This window comes from Chaetomium fimeti, assembly GCF_033439085.1.
Source record: "Chaetomium fimeti strain CBS 168.71 chromosome Unknown B0H64scaffold_4, whole genome shotgun sequence".
Lineage (NCBI taxonomy): Eukaryota > Fungi > Ascomycota > Sordariomycetes > Sordariales > Chaetomiaceae > Chaetomium > Chaetomium fimeti.
Genome location: NW_026944332.1, coordinates 2,820,588 through 2,841,727, shown reverse-complemented (window position 1 = coordinate 2,841,727; position 21,140 = coordinate 2,820,588). Strand labels below are relative to the sequence as shown.

The 21,140-nt window shown below is 57.3% G+C and overlaps 8 protein-coding genes across 8 annotated transcripts; 5 read left to right on the top strand and 3 right to left on the bottom strand.

The window, feature by feature from the left end:
* Positions 1 to 1,292: 1,292 nt before the first annotated feature.
* B0H64DRAFT_460874 (uncharacterized protein) lies at positions 1,293 to 4,306 on the top strand (the record flags this gene model as incomplete). Its single annotated transcript, XM_062807478.1, has 3 exons — positions 1,293 to 2,046; positions 2,229 to 2,236; positions 2,271 to 4,306. 3 exons carry the CDS (start codon positions 1,293 to 1,295, stop codon positions 3,810 to 3,812), a joined length of 2,304 nt encoding a protein of 767 aa, XP_062659516.1. The 3' UTR covers positions 3,813 to 4,306.
* Positions 4,307 to 6,055: 1,749 nt separating this feature from the next.
* Positions 6,056 to 7,121, bottom strand: B0H64DRAFT_397067 (histone H3-like protein). Its single transcript, XM_062803849.1, has 3 exons — positions 6,616 to 7,121; positions 6,426 to 6,550; positions 6,056 to 6,300 (listed from the first exon to the last, which is right to left on the bottom strand). The coding sequence occupies exons 1-3, from the start codon at positions 6,752 to 6,754 to the stop codon at positions 6,079 to 6,081; spliced, it is 486 nt and encodes a 161-aa protein (XP_062659515.1). The 5' UTR covers positions 6,755 to 7,121; the 3' UTR covers positions 6,056 to 6,078.
* Positions 7,122 to 7,566: 445 nt separating this feature from the next.
* Positions 7,567 to 8,757, top strand: B0H64DRAFT_160850 (Der1-like family-domain-containing protein). The gene is made up of 3 exons (XM_062798596.1): positions 7,567 to 7,851; positions 7,926 to 8,394; positions 8,448 to 8,757. Exons 1-3 carry the CDS (start codon positions 7,672 to 7,674, stop codon positions 8,534 to 8,536), a joined length of 738 nt encoding a protein of 245 aa, XP_062659514.1. The 5' UTR covers positions 7,567 to 7,671; the 3' UTR covers positions 8,537 to 8,757.
* Positions 8,758 to 8,918: 161 nt separating this feature from the next.
* On the bottom strand, positions 8,919 to 10,167 carry B0H64DRAFT_397064 (Acireductone dioxygenase ARD family). Its single transcript, XM_062803848.1, has 4 exons — positions 9,824 to 10,167; positions 9,363 to 9,677; positions 9,168 to 9,227; positions 8,919 to 9,105 (listed from the first exon to the last, which is right to left on the bottom strand). The coding sequence occupies exons 1-4, from the start codon at positions 9,851 to 9,853 to the stop codon at positions 8,989 to 8,991; spliced, it is 522 nt and encodes a 173-aa protein (XP_062659513.1). The 5' UTR covers positions 9,854 to 10,167; the 3' UTR covers positions 8,919 to 8,988.
* A 1,971-nt stretch (positions 10,168 to 12,138) lies between these two features.
* Positions 12,139 to 13,356, top strand: B0H64DRAFT_417573 (uncharacterized protein; the record flags this gene model as incomplete). Its single annotated transcript, XM_062805254.1, has 3 exons — positions 12,139 to 12,267; positions 12,321 to 13,186; positions 13,230 to 13,356. 3 exons carry the CDS (start codon positions 12,139 to 12,141, stop codon positions 13,354 to 13,356), a joined length of 1,122 nt encoding a protein of 373 aa, XP_062659512.1.
* A 475-nt stretch (positions 13,357 to 13,831) lies between these two features.
* B0H64DRAFT_160800 (Bromodomain-containing protein) lies at positions 13,832 to 15,366 on the top strand. Its single transcript, XM_062798594.1, has 2 exons — positions 13,832 to 14,145; positions 14,196 to 15,366. The coding sequence occupies exons 1-2, from the start codon at positions 13,948 to 13,950 to the stop codon at positions 15,240 to 15,242; spliced, it is 1,245 nt and encodes a 414-aa protein (XP_062659511.1). The 5' UTR covers positions 13,832 to 13,947; the 3' UTR covers positions 15,243 to 15,366.
* Positions 15,367 to 15,881: 515 nt separating this feature from the next.
* B0H64DRAFT_160802 (GDP-mannose transporter) lies at positions 15,882 to 17,539 on the top strand. The gene is made up of 4 exons (XM_062798595.1): positions 15,882 to 16,309; positions 16,368 to 16,458; positions 16,515 to 16,895; positions 16,946 to 17,539. Exons 1-4 carry the CDS (start codon positions 16,034 to 16,036, stop codon positions 17,380 to 17,382), a joined length of 1,185 nt encoding a protein of 394 aa, XP_062659510.1. The 5' UTR covers positions 15,882 to 16,033; the 3' UTR covers positions 17,383 to 17,539.
* A 660-nt stretch (positions 17,540 to 18,199) lies between these two features.
* On the bottom strand, positions 18,200 to 19,683 carry B0H64DRAFT_460868 (uncharacterized protein; the record flags this gene model as incomplete). The annotated part of the gene is made up of 3 exons (XM_062807477.1): positions 18,200 to 18,991; positions 19,073 to 19,515; positions 19,608 to 19,683. 3 exons carry the CDS (start codon positions 19,681 to 19,683, stop codon positions 18,425 to 18,427), a joined length of 1,086 nt encoding a protein of 361 aa, XP_062659509.1. The 3' UTR covers positions 18,200 to 18,424.
* Positions 19,684 to 21,140: the final 1,457 nt, after the last annotated feature.

Sequence of the window (21,140 nt, the reverse complement as noted above, 5' to 3'; positions counted from 1 at the left end):
CTTGACCAGTGTTGGTTCGGTCGCTCACTCTTCCATCAGTCGTCATCCTCGCTGACCTTGTGTAGGCGGGCTCATTTGAGCCGGACCCCGACGGCATTGCTGCAGGTATTATATTGGCTTGCGGTGCAACCATTAGATATTTTCCGGTCCGTTCCTACCCGGGATCGTCAATCCTGCTCCTGGCCGTATCGAGTGCACATCACCGCTCCCGCAACTGGCGGCGGGCTGACGCGAAAGACCGTTTCCCGTTTCCTGGATTTCATGGCGTCCTTCCCGTTAAGACAAGTCCCCTAGTTTCTGGGCGGACAGACCTCCGGTCCGAGGCTCCTTGAGGTGGCAGCTTGGAGATCGTAGATGGCGCCCCAAAATTGATCGGGGCTTGCTGTGGACGGAGTGCAAACCACAGACACACCTTTTCCGCCCTACTTGCAAGAAACCCGGGGGGACGGGATCCACGCGTGGTGTGCGGAGAGCATGGCGCCGTGTCGGAGTGGGTTCAACGGCGGCGCACCGTTTTTCGGCCGTGTGCTGGACGCGACGGATACACAGTTAACGTCAGCCTGGCCTGGGTTCCAGAGACAGTTACGGCGCCAAGCCACTTGTCGCAAGACGTTCGGCGGGGTGCAGATATCGAGACCCTGGTAAGAGAGCAGCCCACCCCACTTGAAGTTCCACAGACTTTTCTTCGATGGCTCTCCCCTGCAAGCAGGGGCAGCAAGCTCCCACATCCTGGCAACTGGCACCATGGGTGCCCGTCGCGCCAGGCCGTTAGGCCCCATGGATGTGTGAGTGAGTCGTCGGAACGCATTGCAAAGCGCAGCAAGGATGGAGGAATCTCTTCCTGGGGCATGGAATATATGGCACCCCCAGGGCCCGTCTCTTCCCCCACAAACAAGAAGGTTCCCGGATTGCTGCTTCCTGGCTTTCGCTTCCCGAAGTAAAGCAGAGCAGTCATAATATTCGTAATCCTTTCGTTTTCCGGGGAACACGACTCGCTATCGAGTTCCGGGTTGCTGACCGCCCGAGCTGCTTCGTATTGGTTCGCAACTCGACGCCCCCCCGCAGCCATCGCACCTTGCCGCCACCATCCACCCGCCTATCTCTCGTTGCCCGCCCCGGCACTGCTGCGGATGCCCTCGCCCACACGTCCGGGACGGCATCTTCCCGGCAGCCTGACTGGCAAGTGTCAGAGGGTGTCGACCCGTGGCCGCGACACCCACTCTCTCAGTATCCACCCCCCGCCGAGTTGCAGCATATCCTAGGATAGGCACGAGAGATCCAGGCCGCCCACCATGAATTTCTACGCAGCCTCCAACATGCCCGTGTACCGGGTGGAACGGGACACGCGCCAGAAGAGCTCCAGGCAGGGATCCAAAACGTCGAGGATCCTCGGCATCCCGAGTCCACAAAGGGATACCGCGCCACCCCCCGTCAGACCTGTCACGTCATCCGATGTTGTGCCACACGACACGCTCTCCATCGACGGGTTCCTCGACCCTGCTGTTGAGGGCCCGCCGTCACCGGAGAGCCTTCGCGAACTAAGCCAGCAGATGAAGCGCGCGTCCGTCCGCGACAAGCATCAAAGCCACCAGACCAGCTCGTCCGGCTCCTCGTCACTGCGGTCGCTGACCTCAGCCGACCGGCCCTCGTGGGAGAACCCGCTTGACGGAAAGACGTTGTCGAGGAAATCTTCGGGGCGGTCGACATCCAGCAGCATGCCTTCGCGGGAGCGGCCCGAGAGCGTGCAGATATTCGGCAAGACTCTCTTCAACCGGCGACCGAAGGGGAGGCGCGAGAGCAGCGCCCAGAGCTCGTCGAGCTCTATGTATTCGACGGATGCTGCGGCTGACGCCGCGCTGCCATCCGCCCCAAGTCGGGACTCAACCATCCCAGCGCTTTTTGGTCTCCGCCGGAGCATCAAACCGGACCAGGCCGCCGAGGCACACCGCAGGCCTAATATCTCTGGGCCGTACAACTTCAAGCATGTGGCCCACACCCAGAAAGAGCATGCCCTCGATTCGCAACACGGCAACCGGGCCACTCTCGGTTCCGAATTCGCGCAGCTTCGAGGTCATGGAGGACCAAAGGGCCCGCGATCAGATGAGACGCACTTTGCCGACTTCTCGTCTGATTCGCTCCCGCTGGACGAAGAGGACGGCATGACTCCCGCTCCCGAACTGCGCCAAACAACAACAACCCTCACAAGGACCTCGTCTGTGTTGAAGAAGAATTCCTCGTCTCGGCGACTTCTCAATCGCTCCCAATCCCAGGAACAATTAAATTTGCATATTCCCCCTCCGCGTCCTCCAAGGTCACCAGTTGACCAGTTCGCCCCGAATGGTATCTCGCGTGGCCCCAGCCGCGTCTTGGGTGGTCGCCATGAGCGCTTTGACTCGATAGATAGGCCACAGACGAGCGCTAGCTTCCGTGGGCAGCCGCCATATGCCGACCCCGGGAGTCCTCCTGCGACATCGTATGGATACACCCCAGATATGGACGTTATTCACGAACATGCTTATTCTGCATCCATGAGCCCACACGACGACGCCAACTGGCCTCTGCCCTGCCCTAGCAGCACCGCTTCCGAATACACTCTACCCAACGTGCCCGAGGAAGATGAAAATGCCGTGGCGACGAAGAAGTCCCGCGCAAGCGTGGCCAGCAACTCGTCCCTCCGCGGAAGCCAGTCGGTCCCGATGTTGAGGGGACTTGCCTCCCGCCAGGACGACGATTCGGGCCGCCGCCCCAGCGATGCTTCCGACACCCTGGGTCGGTTCGATATGTTTGCTGCGCAGCTGGCTCTCCGAGAAGCGCTGGATGATAACGGCGACGCATTGCCTCGGGAGGCTTGGGAGGACGATATCGACTACTGTTATGACCACGAGGCGGAGGCGGATTGCGATTATGAGTGGAGCCGCCCGTCCCTCGAAACATGCAGAGACAACGACACGGCCACGCCCGTTGACGACCATGGGCGAGGCGTCGAGTCTTGCGGGGCCTCTCCTGCAATGCTGGCGCCAGGGCAGTTCGATGTGCCGGCTCTTAGCCCCGTCAGTCAACTTTCTTTGGCAACCCCGCAAGAAGCGATCACCCCCACGGTGGTGAACAATCCCAAGGCCTCGAACTTCTCGCTGCCGAGAGTCGACTCCAAGAACCTGCTTCACGTGCGGAAGCCGTCTGACGCGTCCAGCTTCAAAGAATCACACGGCTTCACCTTGTCTCCGTCTCTCCTAATCCCCATGGACTATCAGCAGCAGATGTTGGCCTGCGAGGCGGAAAGGCAAGAAGCCTCTGACTTTGCTTTTCGTCCTTTCGACGAACCAGAGCTGAACATGGACCCATCAGCGCTCCTCCTTCGGTATCGTACCAGCGCTTCGACGACCGGCACCATCGAAAGCACCAGCTCGGCATTCGATAAGCACAACTCGACCGCCTCGACGTCTACTGACTACACCCGGTTGACAGCGAGCGTGTCTTCGCTCGACATGGAGCCCTGTCTCCCGACAAGTGAGCCGCTGCAACGCTTCCCATCATTTGAGTCACACGGAAGGGGTGAGAGCAAGGCTGCCATGCCCACGCTCCCTGAGTCGGAAGAGGCAGCTCAACCGTCTACCCGCCGCCCCCACTTCAAGAGCCGCGGCAGCGAGTCTAATCTTGGGAGGATGGCCATGGACGAGCCTTGGCCGGGGAAACCCAAGCCCTCGATCCTGACGAGACGCGGACGTGCCAGGACCACGAGCCTCAGCACACCGCCCCCGGCGAATCAGTATGCGCTGTTCCCGCAAGTGCAGCTGAGCGGGAACCGGATCTAAATAGATCCACAATATCAGCACACAGACACCACACACCCACGCACATACATATATATATATACCCCGAAACACACAACACTCACCTGGGATGCACCGTGCTGCTCCCACCGCCATCAGAGCCCACAGCGCTCTGTCGTCATAAATTTCCTTTTTTGTTAAAAACACATCCTGTCATTGCCTCAATTAGCATCTGGAAGCGGATGGGAATCAAACCATAGACTTGGGATGGATGGTGCGGGTTTGGCACCAATGGCCGGGCGGCGCAACCTGAAAAGTAGTCGTCTTCTTTCTTTCCCTTTATCTCTTTTCCAGGGCCGACTTTGTTCGTCCTGTGTTGCATCATCGCTCCCTATTTTCTTTTATCTCTCGACCCAACTCTCGCTCGAGATGTTGGTCGCTGCCACACACTGTCTTCCCTTGACACAATTTTCTTGACACAACACGGTGTGTATGGATTGGAAAGTCTGTACCGGCTAGGAACAAGGCACTCACTGTTCGATATTTTCCTTACTCATTTTGGCTTCTTTTGCACATTCTTCCTCGCCTTTTCGGATTGGACAACCGCTCTCATGTCCTCCTTGTTGGCGACACCGACATCGTTTTTATATCTGCATCGGACGGGCGAGCGAGCGGGAGGGAGCTTCGATACCACAGCGACAGCAGCGCCCGAGAACCTAGGATGGGAGTGGGGGTAGGACGAACGAAAGAGAGGGAGACCAGCAGCAGCAGGAGCAGCACCTCGAGACCCTACTCGCCAACGCACCGGCAACCCGATCCAGGCCCAACCCTCGAGTCGGCTCAACTGAGCTAATGTGGGAGGGGAAGCCGGCGAGCCGGAGAAAGCGTCTTGGTGTTGGATTCTGGAAATGAAGCGATGACGGATATGATTGATGATGTGGGAGAGGGCGGTTGCTTAAGAAAGGGTGAGGGGGTTCTTCAACCAATAAGCAAGGGGAAGGGAAAAGGGGGGAAGCACCCAGAAAAGAAGAAGCATAAATCGGTTGGGTTGGGTTGGGTAGATAAGGTAGAAATGGAAACGGACGGGGACGGCGAGGCCACCGCTGTGTATCTGCTTCCCGATGCGCTCTTTCCTGGTCAGATTGTGTCTGCACTTTTCTATTGCGCCGCAGACCAGCAGGTCTATAATATATACATGATAAAATACACAATATACACCACAAACACCGACTGCAAAATCTGCGTGTCCCGTCCCCGTGGGATCCAGTTAAAGCATGGTAGCAGCCCATAAAGCAACGATGTTTTGGAAGATCCTCCCGCACCGATCCCACGTGGTGCTGCAAGTCTGAGCTGGCGGCCCAAATTCCGGCCCTTGACCTGCTCGATTGGATTAGGGCTGCAGAACTAGTCCGGGGCCAGACGTCATCAAATCATCATCGTCCTTCCCCGGATCTGACAGGCCTTGTTGAGGCTCTGCCGCTAGTTTGCGACCCAAACTCGTCGTTATCTTGGTCTCGATCGGAGCAAGGGGGCCTGAGATGACGGGTGAGCAGATGGGTGGGTGTGCCCAATATCTGGTCCTTGCTCCTTTAACGGTAAACGGCCAGCTGTAACCAAGGGAGATGGTTCAGTCAGGGTGAAAAAAGATGACACCTCACGGCAATGGGTTATGGCATGACAGACAGAGCGGCGTCTGCGCCATCAACACCGTGAGGCGCGTGAAGACACTAGTTGAGAATACCTCACGAATCAGAATCATGTCCCGGCGGACCATCCGACGACAGTCGCTTGAAGTCAATTATACTAGCACAACGGCCACGGCCTCAATCGGGTACAGTAACCAAAGCCAAACCAGACGCCTCCCCCAACCGCCCAAACCCTCCGGTATATAACAGCAACGCACAACACAGCCAGCACAGCAACTGCCCAGAACCCCCCTAAACGCCATTTGAACGCCACCGCCCGATTCGGCGCACACATACTGTGTATAGCGCCCCCCACCCCGTCAGTGCATGGGAAGCCGTCAAGCGGAGGAGGCTCAGGTCTTGGGACCATAGCTGCTCCTCCCAGCCGACTAGCCGACCACCCTTTCTATCCCCCCCCGAGCCAAGCCAAGCGGACCCAGCCCCGCCCCGACACCGCATCACGCGGCGATTATGTATGTATATGCCAACAGCCCTCAGCAACGAGGAAAGAAAGAAACCCCCCCACTCCCACCCCCCCCCTTCAAACAACCCCCAGACGAAAAAGAGCCCCCCCCCCCCTTTTTCCATCTCTCCCCCACACCCCACATACGCCATGCGCCATGCTACACCCACCCCGCGCCGCCCCAGACGCCGCGTATCCTGCGGGCGAGCTGGATGTCCTTCTGCATGATGGTGACGCGCTTGGCGTGGATGGCGCACAGGTTGGTGTCCTCGAAGAGGTGCACCAGGAACGCCTCGGCCGACTCCTGCAGCGCCAGGATCGCCTGCGACTGCCAGCGCAGCTCCTCGGCCGAGGGCTGGTATTGGAGGGCGATCTCGCGGACCTGGTGTGTGAAGTGTGGGTTAGTGGGGTGGTTGTGGTTAAGGGAGGGGGTTGTAAAGGGGGGGGGGGGGGGGGGGGGCGGTTTGAGAGGGGGAGCGGGAGGGAAAAGGGGGGGAGGGGGCGTACCAGGCGGGAGAAGGGGAGCTTGGACATGAGGAGGTCGGTGTTGGCTTGGTAGCGGCGGATTTCTTTGAGCGCGACGGTGCCGGGGCGGTAGCGGCGCTTTTTGGGTTGTGGGACGGGGTCGCCTGCTTTGGGGGGGTTAGCGGGAATTAGGGAAGGAATTGGGCGCTTGGGCGGGGTGAAGAGGACGTACGTTGTACGTTACTGTGTCTTGGCCTCATCGCTGCTGTCGCCGCCGCCGCCGCTGCTGCCGCTGGTGGTCGCCCGCGACCTCGTGGTGAAGCTGCCGCTGCGCCGCCCGAGACTCGTTGCTTGGCGCTTTTCGGGGGCATATTGCTGGCTGGGGTTGCTCCAATGGGCGGATTGGGAGATGTAGAAAGCTATGCGCGAAGGGATTGGCGTGATCCGACGGCGGAGTAAGGAACCGAAAAGGGAGTGCACAGGGACTGGAAAGGCCGACAAGGAGCTCGAGATGCTTTGCGATAGATAGGTAGATAGGGTCCGATGCTGGCGCAAATAGAATTGCCGAAAGGGAAAGCGGTATCAAAACGATGCTTGAAAGTACTTCGTACAAAGGAAGTGTTGTGTTTGGTCTGGTCGCAAAAGTCAAGAAGGGGGGTTCAATTTGGGAGGCTGGGAGCTTCAACTTCTATGACCCGCATTGGCGGGATTGAGCTCGCGCGACCGACGCGACTGAACCGACAGGGGTTTTAATGGGGTGGCTGGGCACAGTGGAAATCGCACCAGCCACATGTTAGTGCGTTCGCCTCTCGTCTCAAGGGAGGGAATCGGATAAATGCATATGTGGCTTTCTTCCTAACTGGCGTCATCCGGCCCCGTCTGTTCACCCCCGGCTCACTTGCCGAGCTCGCCGCTTGTCTCGGCGTACTAACACCCGCTGATGAAAGATACCGTTGGAGAGAAAGGACACCTCAGCATCACCGCGATTCATCAGCAGCTCAAAGAGCCCGCACCACACCACACCACACACCACTCCGCAACTTTCCACGTCGGCTACTCGGTCGACTGCGGTGCACATGTGTTCATTCAGCAAAGCGCTCCGACTTTAACTGCAAATCGCAGCCTGCGACTGCGCTAGTTATCCTAGTAAACCCGGCTGGGCCGCTATCGCATTCCGCAAACGCCACGACCGAGGTACATACTCCAGGGCTTCAGTTCAAGAAGCCACCTGCGTTCGCTACAACTGTCGCGACATCTGCAACTGCGTCTGCAATTTCGCAAAAAAAAGATGGATCAAATAATGGGCGGCGAGGGGGGTTTCCCGCTCGAGACATGGTTCTGGGAGATGCCCATCTGCACGAGATGGTGGACAACTGCGACAGTCCTGACCAGCGGCCTGGTGCAGTGCCAGCTCGTCACGCCGTTCCAGCTTTTCTATAGCTACCGCACAGTATTCCAAAAGTCAGAAGTGAGTCGAGCCCCTCCCCAACTCCCCAGTCGTCGCATCGCATCCGCCATGCTAACCCCGCTACCCCCCAACAGTACTGGCGCCTCCTAACGACCTTCCTCTACTTCGGCCCCTTCTCCATCGACCTCCTCTTCCACGTCTACTTCCTGCAGCGCTACGCGCGGCTCCTCGAGGAGTCGTCGGGCCGGTCATCCGCCTACTTCTCGTGGCTGCTCGTGTACGCCATGACCAGCCTGCTCCTCCTGTCGCCCTTCGTCTCGATGCCCTTCCTCGGCCACCCGCTGTCGTCGACCCTGGTGTACATCTGGTCGCGCCGCAACCCGGACACGCTTATGAGCTTCCTGGGCCTGCTGGTCTTCCGTGCGCCCTACCTGCCGTGGGTCCTGATGGGCATCAGCTTCGTGTTGCACGGCACCATCCCCAAGGACGAGTTCATGGGCGTGATCATCGGCCACGTCTGGTACTTCTTCAACGATGTTTACCCGCCCCTGCATGGCGGATCGCGCCCGCTGGACCCGCCCATGTTTTGGCGCCGGTTGTTTGGTGAGTTATCCCCGGTAATCAAGTTGGCTGTGCCTGTGCTGACCCTGCGACAGAGGGGCGACCCCGTGATGAGACCGCCAACGGTATCAACAACGAAATCGCTGTCGCCGGGGCTGAGGTTCCACCGCCGGAAGTGCGGTGAGTCTGGATGGCCAGGCAAGGGTGCGACGGTGTACGACAGTGTACATGCTCGCGGGTAGGTGGACGTTTTCGACATACAATTCAATTTCGGGGGGCTTGGCGTTGAAGGAGGTTCAATACATTACAGAGGGTATTTTATGAGCATTGCATACAACACTGGCGTTGGGGTTGGGTTTGGAGGGGGATACCCTAATCAGGGGATTGGGGTATTCATCGGACAATGCGTGAGGATGCCAGCGGTAGCATCAAGACCTCCGGCGTGCCCAGCTCCATCTTTGTAGCCATGCAGGGTTTTTTTTGCATGTTGAGGGCTGGTAAAGACGGCTACTACGCAGCGGGCGAGCAAAACGGTAGACAAGAGAACATGAGCGGGATGACTCGAAGTTGATCAACTCCAACACGCTTCACATTGAATAAATACATCGCTCATGGTGCCCACGACATGCCAACACCCTACGCCAGGAACTGCGAGACATACTCCTTGCGGTATGGGTTCGCGTCCAGGTCCCCGGACCGGTTCAGGGGCGTCCATTTGGGTTCTTCCTTGAACAAGCGCATCGCCTGGATATACTGCAGTGCGTCAGTCAGTGTTTTCCCCAAACCGCCTTTTTGATCCCCGTCTCGACACTTACGTTGCTCTCATCGGTCGTGAATCGGTGGTAGATCCCCGCAGGCAGGATAATCAGGTCATCCTGTTCCCTCGATCGTCAGCCCCATCACTTCCCCTTCTCAAACATCACCACCTCCGCACCACCACCACCACCGCCACCACCATAAAACGACAGAGAGAGAGAGAACAAGAAAAAAAAGAAAAGAAAAAAACACACCTTCTCCAACGCGATCCGCACCCACCGATCCCCCTTATCCCGCACGTCAAAATACCCCCTTCCATCCCTCACATAGCGGATCTCCTCGTCCTCGTGCAGGTGCTCGTCGAAGAACTGCCGCACCTTGGCCTCGTACGCGTCCCCCATCGTGCGCGGCGACACCACGATCTCGTCCCGGTTCCGGTACCCGCGCTGGCCCGCCAGCGCGTCCACCCCGGCCAGGTCCGCCATCCGGAAGTACAGCACCCCGATCTCGGCTAGGGCCGCTTCTGGGAGGGCCGGGCTGTTGGTGTCGTGCGGGAGGCGCTGGTCGCCCTGGGCTTTTTTGTTATTATTGTGGTTGGGTTGGTGAGGGGATTGCGTGATTGCGTGATTTTGAGATTTTGGTTTTGGTTTTGGTTTTGGTTTTGGGGGGGAAAGGTAGGGGGGGGTTGGGGGTTTGGTGTATTTTGGGGGCTTACGGGGAGGTCGTCGTAGAAGTAGGCCTTCATTGTTGTTGATGGCGGCTTGTGAGTATGATGGTGTCGATGGATGTGTGTTGTTCTTGGCTTGAAGGGGAATGAGTTGAGATGAAGCGGACAAGGCGGGGCTCCCAGTTAAATCTGGTGGTGAGGGGCACAAGCACGCAGTAGGTTGAGCAAGATCGCCCGCAGTGATGGTGAGATGTGGTCTCGTTACTCAGCAGTGGCACGCTTGTAAATCTGGATTTGGTATTGGCCGAAATCTACAGGATTGTCTCACGGAAATAGCACTCCTGTTGTTACCTTCATGAACACAGCATGTCCGTCAGGCCTTGGATTGCGCCATGATCGCTCCCTATCGATAAGCTACAGGGAAGCGGTGCCAAGAAATTTCCAAGCCGCGCCTAAAGCTGGGAGGCTTGGCCGTAAGTCGTGTAAGTCGAGTCACGTGGCTCCCTCAGCGACACCAAGTTCGTTTTGTCTCCTCCCACTCGCAGGTAGAATGATATCTGAGATCCAGAACTTCTCGGTCGCGGAAGTCACAGAACTTGAAGCTTTATATAATATTCTCATCTCTATCACTATTTAGAAAGTGTAGGAAGGGTAGAAAGTGCAAGTGAACTATATCTGAGTTCTCTCCCCGCCTTACATCTTCTAGAGCAAGGGCCAGCAGGTGTCAGAGACCCATGACTAAGCTGTGAACAGGCCTAAGGCCTTCGAGGGTATATGTATTAGGTTCGTGCTACCTGCTAATGCCCAACGGCCGCTATGCAGCCAGGCAGTAGCGGATACACCGTAGCTTAATGGTTAGCGGCCGGGGCCCTCCTTGACTCGGCTCCCCTAACCACGGGTTCGAGCCAGGTCGGAGGCATTGTAAAAATCAAATCCGGGTTTTTCGTAGCCAGAATTCCCTAGGGCAACCTAGAAGGAGCTGGTGAGCTTTTTTGTGTTTTCTTTTCGTTGCATGTCTTCTCATTCCTTCTATTTATTCCTATTTCCTCCCGTTGCTATTTTTTCTACATTATTCTCTCTTTTCCATCTACATCTATATGTCCGTCCGTTCATCCCACTCCTAAACACATCCACCCGGGCACCAATGGAATCGCATCGCATCTTCTCTCTCCTCTTCCTCAAATCTTACTCACCACAACGGCCAACCTCCCACGGCCAACATGTTTACATCCGCGATCAGACCCCCCGTCGCGCCCAGACCTCATCTTCCGCCACCCTCCCCATAAACATGGAGATCTACACAGTATCTCTTTCGACGTCACCGTCCCATCCTCCAGCGTCTCAAAATTCACCACAACACCAAATGATGAATCGCCCTTATGATTCCTTAGAACCCGCTTTCCAACCTCTCCCACGGAGATGATTAACTCAATTAATCCAGCCGTGGTTTGTCAAGCACCTGCAGTCCTAGCACTCACATGCGCATTGAACCATCGAGGGCCTCCCTATCTCCTTGAGGAGTCGGGTAGTTTCGCGACGTTCTCTAGACCATTTAAAGGTGTCTTTTGTCCAGCTAGGTCGACGCAATGTTCAATCTCGACCAAAATGAACCCCAGACCGAGAGAAGACCGATGCAAGGTGACCTCGCCAACGTTCCCTTGAGGCCCAGGTGCCCCCGCCAAGCGTCGTCAACCATGCTGGCGTGGAGAGGCAACCAGGTCCATGGAGTATAGTCAAAGTGGCGATTGGGAGCAGAGCCGGAAACACACCCTGCAAATACGTTTGTGGCACAATCCGTAACATGATGAATGATGAATGGCATTGCGGGATGCTCAACGGCCCTTCTCGAGGGAGGGAATCCGCTGCTGGATGGGCCATTTCCCATTGCAAGGTAGGAAGCCAATCCCACATTCGGTTTGAACTATTTTAACTCGTCCCTGTCTTTTACCATGCCGACAGTTAATAACGCTAGAAACTTGGGGCTTGAGGGAGTCGACTTCAGGATGAGGTTAAGGGCGAGGTTGTATCCGCCAAGTTCGAGCGGGATGTTCCCCGGATGCTCGGCAGGGGGCTGCCAAGCAATTTAGTTTCCCCCACACAGCTTTCAACCGCCGGCTCCTCGCATCATTCATCCACATACAAATATTGTCACGAAACCCGACGTGTCAGTATTTCCATATCCGAACTCACGAGGCATACCATGAGTTGAAACCCGACTAGGCGGGCGCATGCGGATTGGAATTGGCATCGCCTTGCCGTTTGAACTGTGCTTCAGCTTCCGCTAACCCCACCCCCACCACAACACCCAACCGATCATCTCTTAGACAGCGGGTCATTGAACGACAACCCCGGCGCTGTACGGAATGGATACCCGGAGCGCGCACGATGGGGTGTCCCTCGCTGGATCCGACCCATCCAAGATGAGGCTTCAGCTCCCAGCAAGCTGCGACCCTCCGCAGCCCGGGGCAGCAGTAAAGCCACTAGTCTGGATTGTGCGCGCTTCTCTTCAACCTCCTCCAGGTAGCCACCGTCTAACTACTTCCAGGTCTTTGGCGGGACCGGCCACATGGGCCGCTCGCTCGTCAAGTCCGCTCTCAGCCACGGCGACCTAGTCACCACAGTCGGGCGCGTGCTTGAGACGTCCCCCGAGGCCATCGCGACGCTGAACAGCGACACGTGCCTGGGCCAACTGTGCGATGTGCGCGACGGCGCGTCGGTCGCCCGCGTCATTCAGCGCACCCTCACCCGCTTCGGACGTATCGATTGCATCGCCAATTGCTCCGGCTACGGCGTCATCGGCGCGTGCGAGGACCAGGACGAGCACGAGCTGCGCAACCAGTTCGAGACCAACTTCATGGGCACCCTGCACATCGTCCAGGCCAGCCTCCCCTATTTCCGCCAGCAAAACGGCGGCCGCTATCTCATCTTTAGCTCCACCTCGGGGGCTCTGGGTGTCCCCGGGCTGGGCCCGTACTGCGCGTCAAAGTACGCCGTCGAGGGGTTGATCGAGGCCATGCTGTATGAGGTTGACTCGTTCAATATCAAGGCGACGCTCGTGGAGCCTGGGCTGGTCAGGCGGGACGAGCCGGACTCTAAGACGAACCCCTTGCCCACCTGGGGCCATTTCCTGATCAAGCCCGCCAGCGAGGCATATTCGCATGCGACGTCGCCTGCGCTGCACGCCAAGAGGATGGTGCAGTGGCTTGGCGACAAGCAGCCCACGAGCGCTGTCAAGTGCGCCGAGCTGGTATGGCAGCTTGGCCACTGCTCCTATCCCCCGCTGAGGCTGCTGCTGGGGAGCTACGCCATCGAGAGTATCCGTGACCGATTGCGGTCGGTGACGGAAGAATTGGAAGACTGGAAGCACCTCAACTATCCAGTCCCCCCTGATGCGCCGGGCGGGGAAAGGGGGTGACAAGACGGACCGGGATGAGGGTGATGATAAAGAGGAAAGGGGGGACCGAGGAGAGCGGGATGATGCGGAAGAAAGAGAGGGCGAAGAAGAAAAGGAGCCGGAGGACGAGGTGATGGAGGGAATGACGCCTGAACCAAAGGAATCGGAGGTCGGCCAGCGGGATTGATGGGCAGAGCCAATACTTCGGGTGTTTTTTTCGTCTGTGGGGGTATTGTAGGTATCCCTTTGTGTCCAGGTGTGCGTCACCCCGACCAACTTTCCGGGTCCCCTCCCACTTCCAGTCTCATTACTTCCATCGCTATCGCCGTACCACAGTAAGTATGTACCTGCGTTGCAATTATAACACTTACCCTATCTACTTCTCTCCTCCCACTCTCACCTTCGATCGGAAACGGTTCATGGTGGGCCAAGGCCGCATTCCAGTCCGCATTCCAGTCCGCCCGACACCCTTGCCGTCACATGGCTTCCCTGCGCGGCATGCATGCGTCCAAGGCTACCACGTGACGTCTAATAGGCTACTTTAGGCCAACGTCGACACGGACACAGTCTTTAGTCACCCAAAACCCCCAACAATTGCACTCATTTCGGGCAAGGACTGCAATCACGTCAATTCGGAGAGCCCCTCTTTAAACCCGAGAACTCAAGTTTAGCCAACATCCAACGCAAACGATTACTGTCGGTCGGCGAGCGGGAGCCTTTGAGAGTCGCGCTCCTCGAGAACAATACGGTGCGAGACTCGAGACCGAGACGAGGCGAGATGGATAAAGGAAAGTCACCATCAATTCCAGCCGACCGCGGGCGAAACCCTCCCTTCCCCAAGCGCGCGGCTTCCCAGACCTCGAATATCGCACCAGATGCCAAAAGAATCAAAAACTCGCAAGAAGCAATGCCTGTATCAAAGGCAGATGCGCAATCATCAGCTGGTCCCTCCGCGAGGGTTCCTTTTCCAGATAAGGTATGCTCCTCTGTCCGAATGAGAAACCTTCGGGCCCTAACCGTCCGAAGCCCGCAGTTCTGGAGGAACGAAATGGGGAAATTGAATTCCGAGTCGTCAACAACGATGGCACCAAGGAGAGCATGCTCATCCTCACAGGTCTGAAATGTCTATTTCAAAAGCAACTGCCGAAGATGCCCAAAGACTACATAGCACGTCTTGTCTACGACCGCGTTCATACGTCCATCGCCATCGTCAGACAGCCCTTGGAGGTCATTGGCGGGATAACATTCCGGTCGTTTGGAACCCGGAAGTTCGCCGAGATTGTGTTTTGTGCGGTTTCATCCGACCAGCAGGTGAAAGGATACGGAGCCCATCTGATGGCGCACCTGAAGGACTACGTTAAAGCCACCTCGCCAGTGATGCATTTCCTTACGTACGCCGACAACTACGCCACAGGGTATTTCCAGAAACAGGGCTTTACAAAGGATATCTCCTTGGAGAAATCTCTCTGGATGGGCTACATCAAGGACTACGAAGGTGGGACACTCATGCAATGCTCTATGGTCCCGCGAATACGCTACCTCGAAGTGGGCCGAATGCTCCTCAAGCAGAAAGAAACCATCCAAGCCAAAATCCGGACCATGAGCAAGAGCCACGTCGTCCACCAGCCGCCACCGGAATTCGCCGCCGGTATGCCCGTCGATCCGCTCTCCATCCCCGCCATCCGGGAGACCGGCTGGTCCCCGGATATGGACGAACTAGCCCGGGTCCCGCGCCACGGACCCCACTTTAACGAACTCCGTCGCTTCCTGTACCAGATCCAGAACCACAAACAGGCGTGGCCCTTCCTCAACCCCGTCAACAGAGATGAGGTCCCCGATTACTACAAAGTCATCGTCTCGCCGATGGACTTGTCAACCATGGAAGAGAGGCTGGAACGCGACTCTTATGATACGCCCAAGGACCTCGTTGCCGACCTGAAGCTGATTTTCAGCAATTGTCGCCAGTACAATGACACATCGACCGTGTATTCCAAGTGCGCCGCCAAGTTGGAAAAGTACATGTGGAGTCTTATCAAGGAGATCCCCGAGTGGTTTGAGCTGCACGAGGAGTGATATGATGGTGTTGGTGCATCTCATATATAGGGGGAGTTCTATTTGTTTTTGAATGTCAAGGGCGTTAGGTTTGGGTTTGGTTCATGGAATACCTAGAGCGACAATTTTATTAGCAGAGGAGTTAGGATAATGTTTGTCAAGTCAGAATGAGGCCCGATCAAGAATAGGAACATGGTTCATGGAAGTCAGACGTGCTCTAATTATTTAGTGGCAATGGTAGGTTTCTAGCTGGGCGCCATATCGAACCATGCCAAGAACCGTACTCGAGAACGAATGCAGGAACTTATACAGAATCGGTACCGAATACACCCCGATACAGGAATCTTACAAAACAAGCGTTTTGGGGACCCACACGAGGGCCCACACCTCGAAGCCAAGCGCGAAAAAAGGGGAGCCAGGACAGGGCAGGACGAGCCAGGGGGAAAAGCGTGGAGGGCTGGTTTCGAGTCTTGCCAATTTAACACTGAGATTTCCTATCGATCCGTGAACTCCCCCCTGACACGCGTTTTCGCCCATCCCGATCAGCATCCTCCCTTTCTTGGGCGACGACACGAGAGCATCGAGCGGCGTTGCTTTGCTTCATTCCATTCGGCGAAGAGCACTGCCTCATCTGCTACTTGCGCCACACCGATCGCTGTACCGAGCGCGTCAGACAGGTTCCGCAACCGTCTTCGGAAATCTGTAATCTGTCCCACACCGACTGCATTTTGCGAGCAGAGGTTTCGCATAACTTTTATACCACCATTCGTCGCTCGTTTAGTCGATTGAGGATTTAGCGGATCACACACAAAATGTCCAACAAGAAGAACGAGGATATCGAGATGCGGGCCGCCGAGGGCGGCAACGACTTCGGGGGTGAGAAGGACCCGTTCCTGGGCAGGAACTCGCCCGTGTCCCGACCCCGCGGTCGCGAGCCCGCAGCTTCGGCATACTTCGGGAAGCTCGACAACAGCCCCGGAGCGTCGATCCTCGCCTACTGCCTGTCGTCGATCAGCATGACCGTCGTGAACAAATACGTTGTCTCCGGCGAGTCATGGAACCTGAACTTCTTTTACCTCGGTATTCAGGTACGCGCGTTTCGACGGGGAGGGAGTGAAGTAGGACGAGAAGCTGACAACTGTTAAGTCGCTTGTTTGCACCATCGCCATTCTTCTCTCCAGGCAGACCGGCCTCATCAAGAACCTTGCGCCCTTTGATTCAAACAAGGCAAAGAAATGTGCGTCATCCGGACCCCTTGTCCCCCAGATCGTTTGCTGATCCATCCATGGTCAGGGTTCCCCGTTTCGCTGCTCCTCGTTAGCATGATCTACACGGGCGCCAACGCCCTCCAGTACCTCTCCGTCCCGGTCTACACCATCTTCAAGAACCTGACCATCATCGTTATCGCCTACGGAGAGGTGCTCTGGTTCGGTGGCAGCGTGACCCCGCTCATGCTGTTGTCCTTCGGCTTGATGGTGCTCAGTTCCGTCGTGGCTGCGTGGGCTGATATCCAGGCCGCCATCGACGGTGTTGGCCACTCGGCCGAGACTTCGGCTGCCCTTGCGACCCTCAACGCGGGTTATGCGTGGATGGGCTTGAACGTTGTTTGCACCTCCTCATACTTGCTTGGCATGCGCAAGGTTATCAAGAAGATGAACTTCAAGGACTATGACAGTATGTGGGACGGGATATTTCGACCAGGGCGGTATGCTAATCATCACTAGGCATGTTCTACAACAACCTCCTCACGATCCCCGTTCTCGTCGTTTGCTCGCTGCTTGTCGAGGACTGGTCCGCCGAGAATCTCGCCAAGAACTTCCCCATCGAGACCCGCAACAAGTTGATGGTCGGCATGATCTACTCCGGCCTGGCCGCTATCTTCATCTCGTACTGCTCGGCGTGGTGTATCCGCGTGACTTCCTCGACGACATACTCGATGGTCGGCGCCCTCAACAAGCTCCCCATCGCCATCAGCGGCCTGATCTTTTTCGACGCGCCCATCACCTTTGGCAGCATCACCGCCATCGCCGTCGGTTTCGTCAGCGGTCTCGTCTTCGCGTGGGCCAAGGTCCGGCAAAAGGCTCAGGACGCCGGTATTCTGCCCACCAGCAAGCCCACGATGAGCGCGAGCGCGCAGAGCAACAGGGACGCCAACTCTTGAAAAGAACGGCGCATCAGTCCACCACGCTAATATGGGCCATCTCACCGCACACACGCCGCGCCTGTGCCAAAACCCCGATGGCAAGGACCGCGCCGGCCTTCCTCGCAGCCTTGAAGAAGACCAACGCTTCCTGGGGAGTAGAATAATGCTGATGCCATGTCTTGTTCGCTTCGCTTCTCGGCTCGCTTCTTGTACATCACTTTGTTTTGTGCGCAGGCCCTCTTTTCTCTTAGCCATTTTAGTGGACGATCTACTTTTCTCAGCATAGAGCTTTTGGCACTGCGGGGGAGGGGATTGGCTTGGGATATGTTTTTCATTCTTTTACCATCTCAAAAACGGCGTACCTGATTATCTTGTTGGTGTAGTTTCGAGGTTTTTCAAAGACGTAAACGCGCGCATGACTGGCGTTTTGGGATCGGGATGCTACATGGTTCCAGCGGACGGTCCCTGTTTTGGGGGTTTGAGCCGTTGGGATCGAGGGATGGTGTTGGGTTGGTATGGAGGGGAGGGAGCGAGTGTGGCGATGAGCATGAGGGCAATGATGGGCTTGTCGGCTGCTTTCTGCTGGGTAGCGAAATAGTAATGTGAATGAAGTATCAACTGAATACATAAGGGCCGTTGACTTGCGAGACGGGCTCATGCTCATGATAGCGCTTATAGGTGGACTGAAGGAAGTGACTGGCCCTGAGAGTCCTCGGCTTCACGAACTTGCTCCCGCAAGGAAGAAGAAAAAAGCAAAACATACAACACCGAGGATTCCCCAGTCGTCACCGACCTGAGTACTAGTTCGGCTCTCGCAAGTTTATCGAAGGGAGAGCGGACGGGATCCCGAGTTCTCTTGCGGATATGGTCGTATGTGACATTCGGGTGGCCAGGTGTCGTTTATAAAGGTGGATTCTCCAGCTTGTGCTGATGCCCCTACGACGATTACATTGCAGACATTATCCTTTAAAACACACTCAACTCCCTGTTTTAGCCCAGTCCCTAGCCCCCGTAATGCACCCATCCATCCAACAAACACCTACTTACCCATTCCCAACCCTTACGCAGAACCCCCCGAAAACGCCGAGCCCGGCACCAACCCATTCCCACTCTCACTCAGCACCCACAGATTCCTATACCACATCACCGCCCCACCCACCAGCAACACATAGTACGCGACCGTCCACAGGATACTCGGCCTCCCCCGGTTCCCACCCCGGAGCAACGCGTCCCGCTCGCCCTCGCCCACATCCCCGCCCACCATCACAGGAACAACAGGCACCGCAGCAGCAGCCACAGGCTCCACCCGCCCCCAGATCTGCGGCAGGCCCATACAATTACAAAACGCATGCACAGCGCACACAGCGAGCAGCGAGCCGGAGCGCAAATACAGGAACGTCGCGTACGCGCCGAAGAGGGTCGTGTAGGCGAACTGGAAGGCGGAGCGGAGCAGCGCGGCCGCGGCGGGCACGCCCGGGTGGGTGAGGCGGAACTCGTACAGGTGGTGCACGTGTGCCAGGCCGAAGATCACCGGGGTGAGGAAGATGGTGGTGGTGGGGGGGGAGGCGGCGAGGTGCATTAGGGGGATGGAGGCGCTGCGGAAGAGCATCTCTTCGGTTATGGGGCCCTGGTTTTTTTTTTTTTTGGTGAGCATGTTTGTTGTTGTTGGTTTGGTAAGTGGGGGACGGGGGGGTGGGGGTTGGCATACGGCGATGATGTTCCGCCAGGTCGTCCACTCGGCCCAGACGTCCCGGACGGGCTCGAGGCGGACCCAGTCGGCCCAGCCGCGGTCGACGACCAGGTAGCTGAACAGCGGGCCGGCGAAGAGCAGGGCGGTGAGGAACAGGGCGCGGAGGGAGTCCCACAGCCCGACCGGCCAGAGGCCGAGGAGGTGCAGCGCCTCAGGGGGCGTCGTGCCGCCGGTGTTGCCGGCGCGCGAGAGCACTACATAGGTGACGCCCGTGCAGGCGAGGCATGACAGCGTCACGGAGCGGATGCGGGCCCGGATGACCGAGGGAGCGTCCCGCGTGAGGGTCGGGGACGGCCGGGTGGTCCGGGACAGGTAGAAGGGGACGAAGTAGCTCAGGGCGTAGAGGGCGATGAGGCCGTAGGCGGCTCGGGTGGTGATTGGCGGAGATGAAGGGGTGGCGTCTAGAGCTCAGGGGTTAGTCTGCTGTCTTGTGTGCGTGTGTGTGTGCGTATGTGTGTTTCATATGACGACGAGCACGTGGTGGGTGTGGAACGGGAAAGCTTGCGTCTGAGGTACTTGCCCTCATGCCAGGGGTTGAGCTTGCGCAGGGTGTCTGTAAGAGCAGGCATCTTGAACGCGGCTAACACTTCCTGTTAGGTCGGAATCGAGCACACACTAGGCGACATGAAGCAGAATAGCGACGATCCGGGCCTGTGGCGACTGACCACACTCCTGCTTAGACGCCGACAGAGTGTCAGAGAAGCGCGTCTCGGGCGTTTGCCCGCTGTGGGTTGGGTTGGGTTGTACCGCGGGTCGCGGGAAGTGGTGGGAGGGATGGCCACGGGATTGGGTCGTTTCAGCGAATCGCCAAAGTGCTTGTCGGACCCGCGGATGCTCCCGTACTCCACCAGGTTTCCTATTCTTAGACTTGACAGGTCGGAAACTCGCCGTGGTGTGAGCTGTTGACTCTGTCTTGTGTATGAATTCTCAGTTGAGGTGTTGGCCGAAATCTTTGGGATACGGGCAGTTATGGGATTCGAGAAAGTTTTACACGGGCAGTGGATAACTCCCTCCCTACCTCGCGATCGGGAGTTGTCTCGGCGCCGTGTCTGAGCGTCTGGACTGGCCGGATTCCCCCCAACCCAACCGCAGTCGTTGTCTTTGGGCACATCCCTTGCATTCTTCCTCACTCCCGTGGCTATCCATTGTGCATTTCAAGACAATACTACTCGCATCCTCAGCCCCTATTTTTGAGCGAGCGAGCGAGGGTGGGTTCGTTAAACTGGCATATCGGCAAAATCACCAGGGGCCAGTAACAGCCGGTGTTGCCTCTCTCCGCGCCTGTACCACCACCAGCTCCCATCTGCTGGTGTGTATCTCGTGGTCTCTGGTTGGAGGGGTCCTGCTCGACGGCATGATAAACCGGATTGGGCGCGATCGAGACGCGAATCGGGGACGCGCCGCTTTTGCTCTTGCGCGGGGGTTTGATTGCCGCCCCGCTGTCCGCTTGTGGCGCACCCCCTGCCGAGCCTGCGGCTTGCGTCCTCGCTTCTGATCGCAGCCATCACCGTCGAACACGTATCAAAGGACCCATCCTGTCCGCATGGCATTTCGTCGCATGCGATCGCCGACTAGTGTAAACGGTCCGAAGGAGTGAAAGCCGTGAGAGCAATCTGCCTTCGAGCGTATCGCCTTCAATTGGCTCCATTTGCCCAGTTAACCTCGAGACAACGTGCTACGACGTGCTGCGTGCTCAGCGCATCCCTCGGAAATCGGGTCCGTGACCGGTTGCGTCCGAGACATGGCGGTGAGTTGTTTTTTCTGGGTCCGGCCTCCATGCTGTGCGCGCATCCTTGGGGTTTTGACGTCTGCACCTGCATGCTCTGCGGGGCGCTTCATGAGGCGTCATCCTGCCCTGTGATTTCTCTGGTGATCTCTCGTTTTCAAGCGAGGGGTGCAGCCGTCCATCGTTTTGTCTGATCGAGTTGGCATCGGGTCGATTTTGGGTTCTGGCCGCAGCACGAGGGACCGAACTGTCGGTGACGGCGTCAGCGAACAGAGAGAGCACTGCCTCATGTTTCGTCTG

What these genes read in the sequence shown, in the direction of transcription:
- B0H64DRAFT_160850 (XM_062798596.1), top strand. Translation starts at nt 7,672, where the DNA reads ATGGATCAAATAATGGGCGGCGAGGGGGGTTTCCCGCTCGAGACATGG. An exon ending in CAGTATTCCAAAAGTCAGAA is followed by an intron (nt 7,852 to 7,925) that starts GTGAGTCGAGCC and finishes ACCCCCCAACAG; the next exon opens with TACTGGCGCCTCCTAACGAC. An exon ending in GTTTTGGCGCCGGTTGTTTG is followed by an intron (nt 8,395 to 8,447) that starts GTGAGTTATCCC and finishes ACCCTGCGACAG; the next exon opens with AGGGGCGACCCCGTGATGAG.
- B0H64DRAFT_160802 (XM_062798595.1), top strand. Translation starts at nt 16,034, where the DNA reads ATGTCCAACAAGAAGAACGAGGATATCGAGATGCGGGCCGCCGAGGGC. An exon ending in TCTTTTACCTCGGTATTCAG is followed by an intron (nt 16,310 to 16,367) that starts GTACGCGCGTTT and finishes ACAACTGTTAAG; the next exon opens with TCGCTTGTTTGCACCATCGC. An exon ending in GAACTTCAAGGACTATGACA is followed by an intron (nt 16,896 to 16,945) that starts GTATGTGGGACG and finishes AATCATCACTAG; the next exon opens with GCATGTTCTACAACAACCTC.
- B0H64DRAFT_397067 (XM_062803849.1), bottom strand. Translation starts at nt 6,754, where the DNA reads ATGCCCCCGAAAAGCGCCAAGCAACGAGTCTCGGGCGGCGCAGCGGCA. An exon ending in AAGACACAGTAACGTACAAC is followed by an intron (nt 6,551 to 6,615) that starts GTACGTCCTCTT and finishes ACCCCCCCAAAG; the next exon opens with CAGGCGACCCCGTCCCACAA. An exon ending in AGCTCCCCTTCTCCCGCCTG is followed by an intron (nt 6,301 to 6,425) that starts GTACGCCCCCTC and finishes TTCACACACCAG; the next exon opens with GTCCGCGAGATCGCCCTCCA.
- B0H64DRAFT_397064 (XM_062803848.1), bottom strand. Translation starts at nt 9,853, where the DNA reads ATGAAGGCCTACTTCTACGACGACCTCCCC. An exon ending in TGCGGATCGCGTTGGAGAAG is followed by an intron (nt 9,228 to 9,362) that starts GTGTGTTTTTTT and finishes TCGAGGGAACAG; the next exon opens with GATGACCTGATTATCCTGCC. An exon ending in TCACGACCGATGAGAGCAAC is followed by an intron (nt 9,106 to 9,167) that starts GTAAGTGTCGAG and finishes GACGCACTGCAG; the next exon opens with TATATCCAGGCGATGCGCTT.
- B0H64DRAFT_160800 (XM_062798594.1), top strand. Translation starts at nt 13,948, where the DNA reads ATGGATAAAGGAAAGTCACCATCAATTCCAGCCGACCGCGGGCGAAAC. An exon ending in GGGTTCCTTTTCCAGATAAG is followed by an intron (nt 14,146 to 14,195) that starts GTATGCTCCTCT and finishes AACCGTCCGAAG; the next exon opens with CCCGCAGTTCTGGAGGAACG.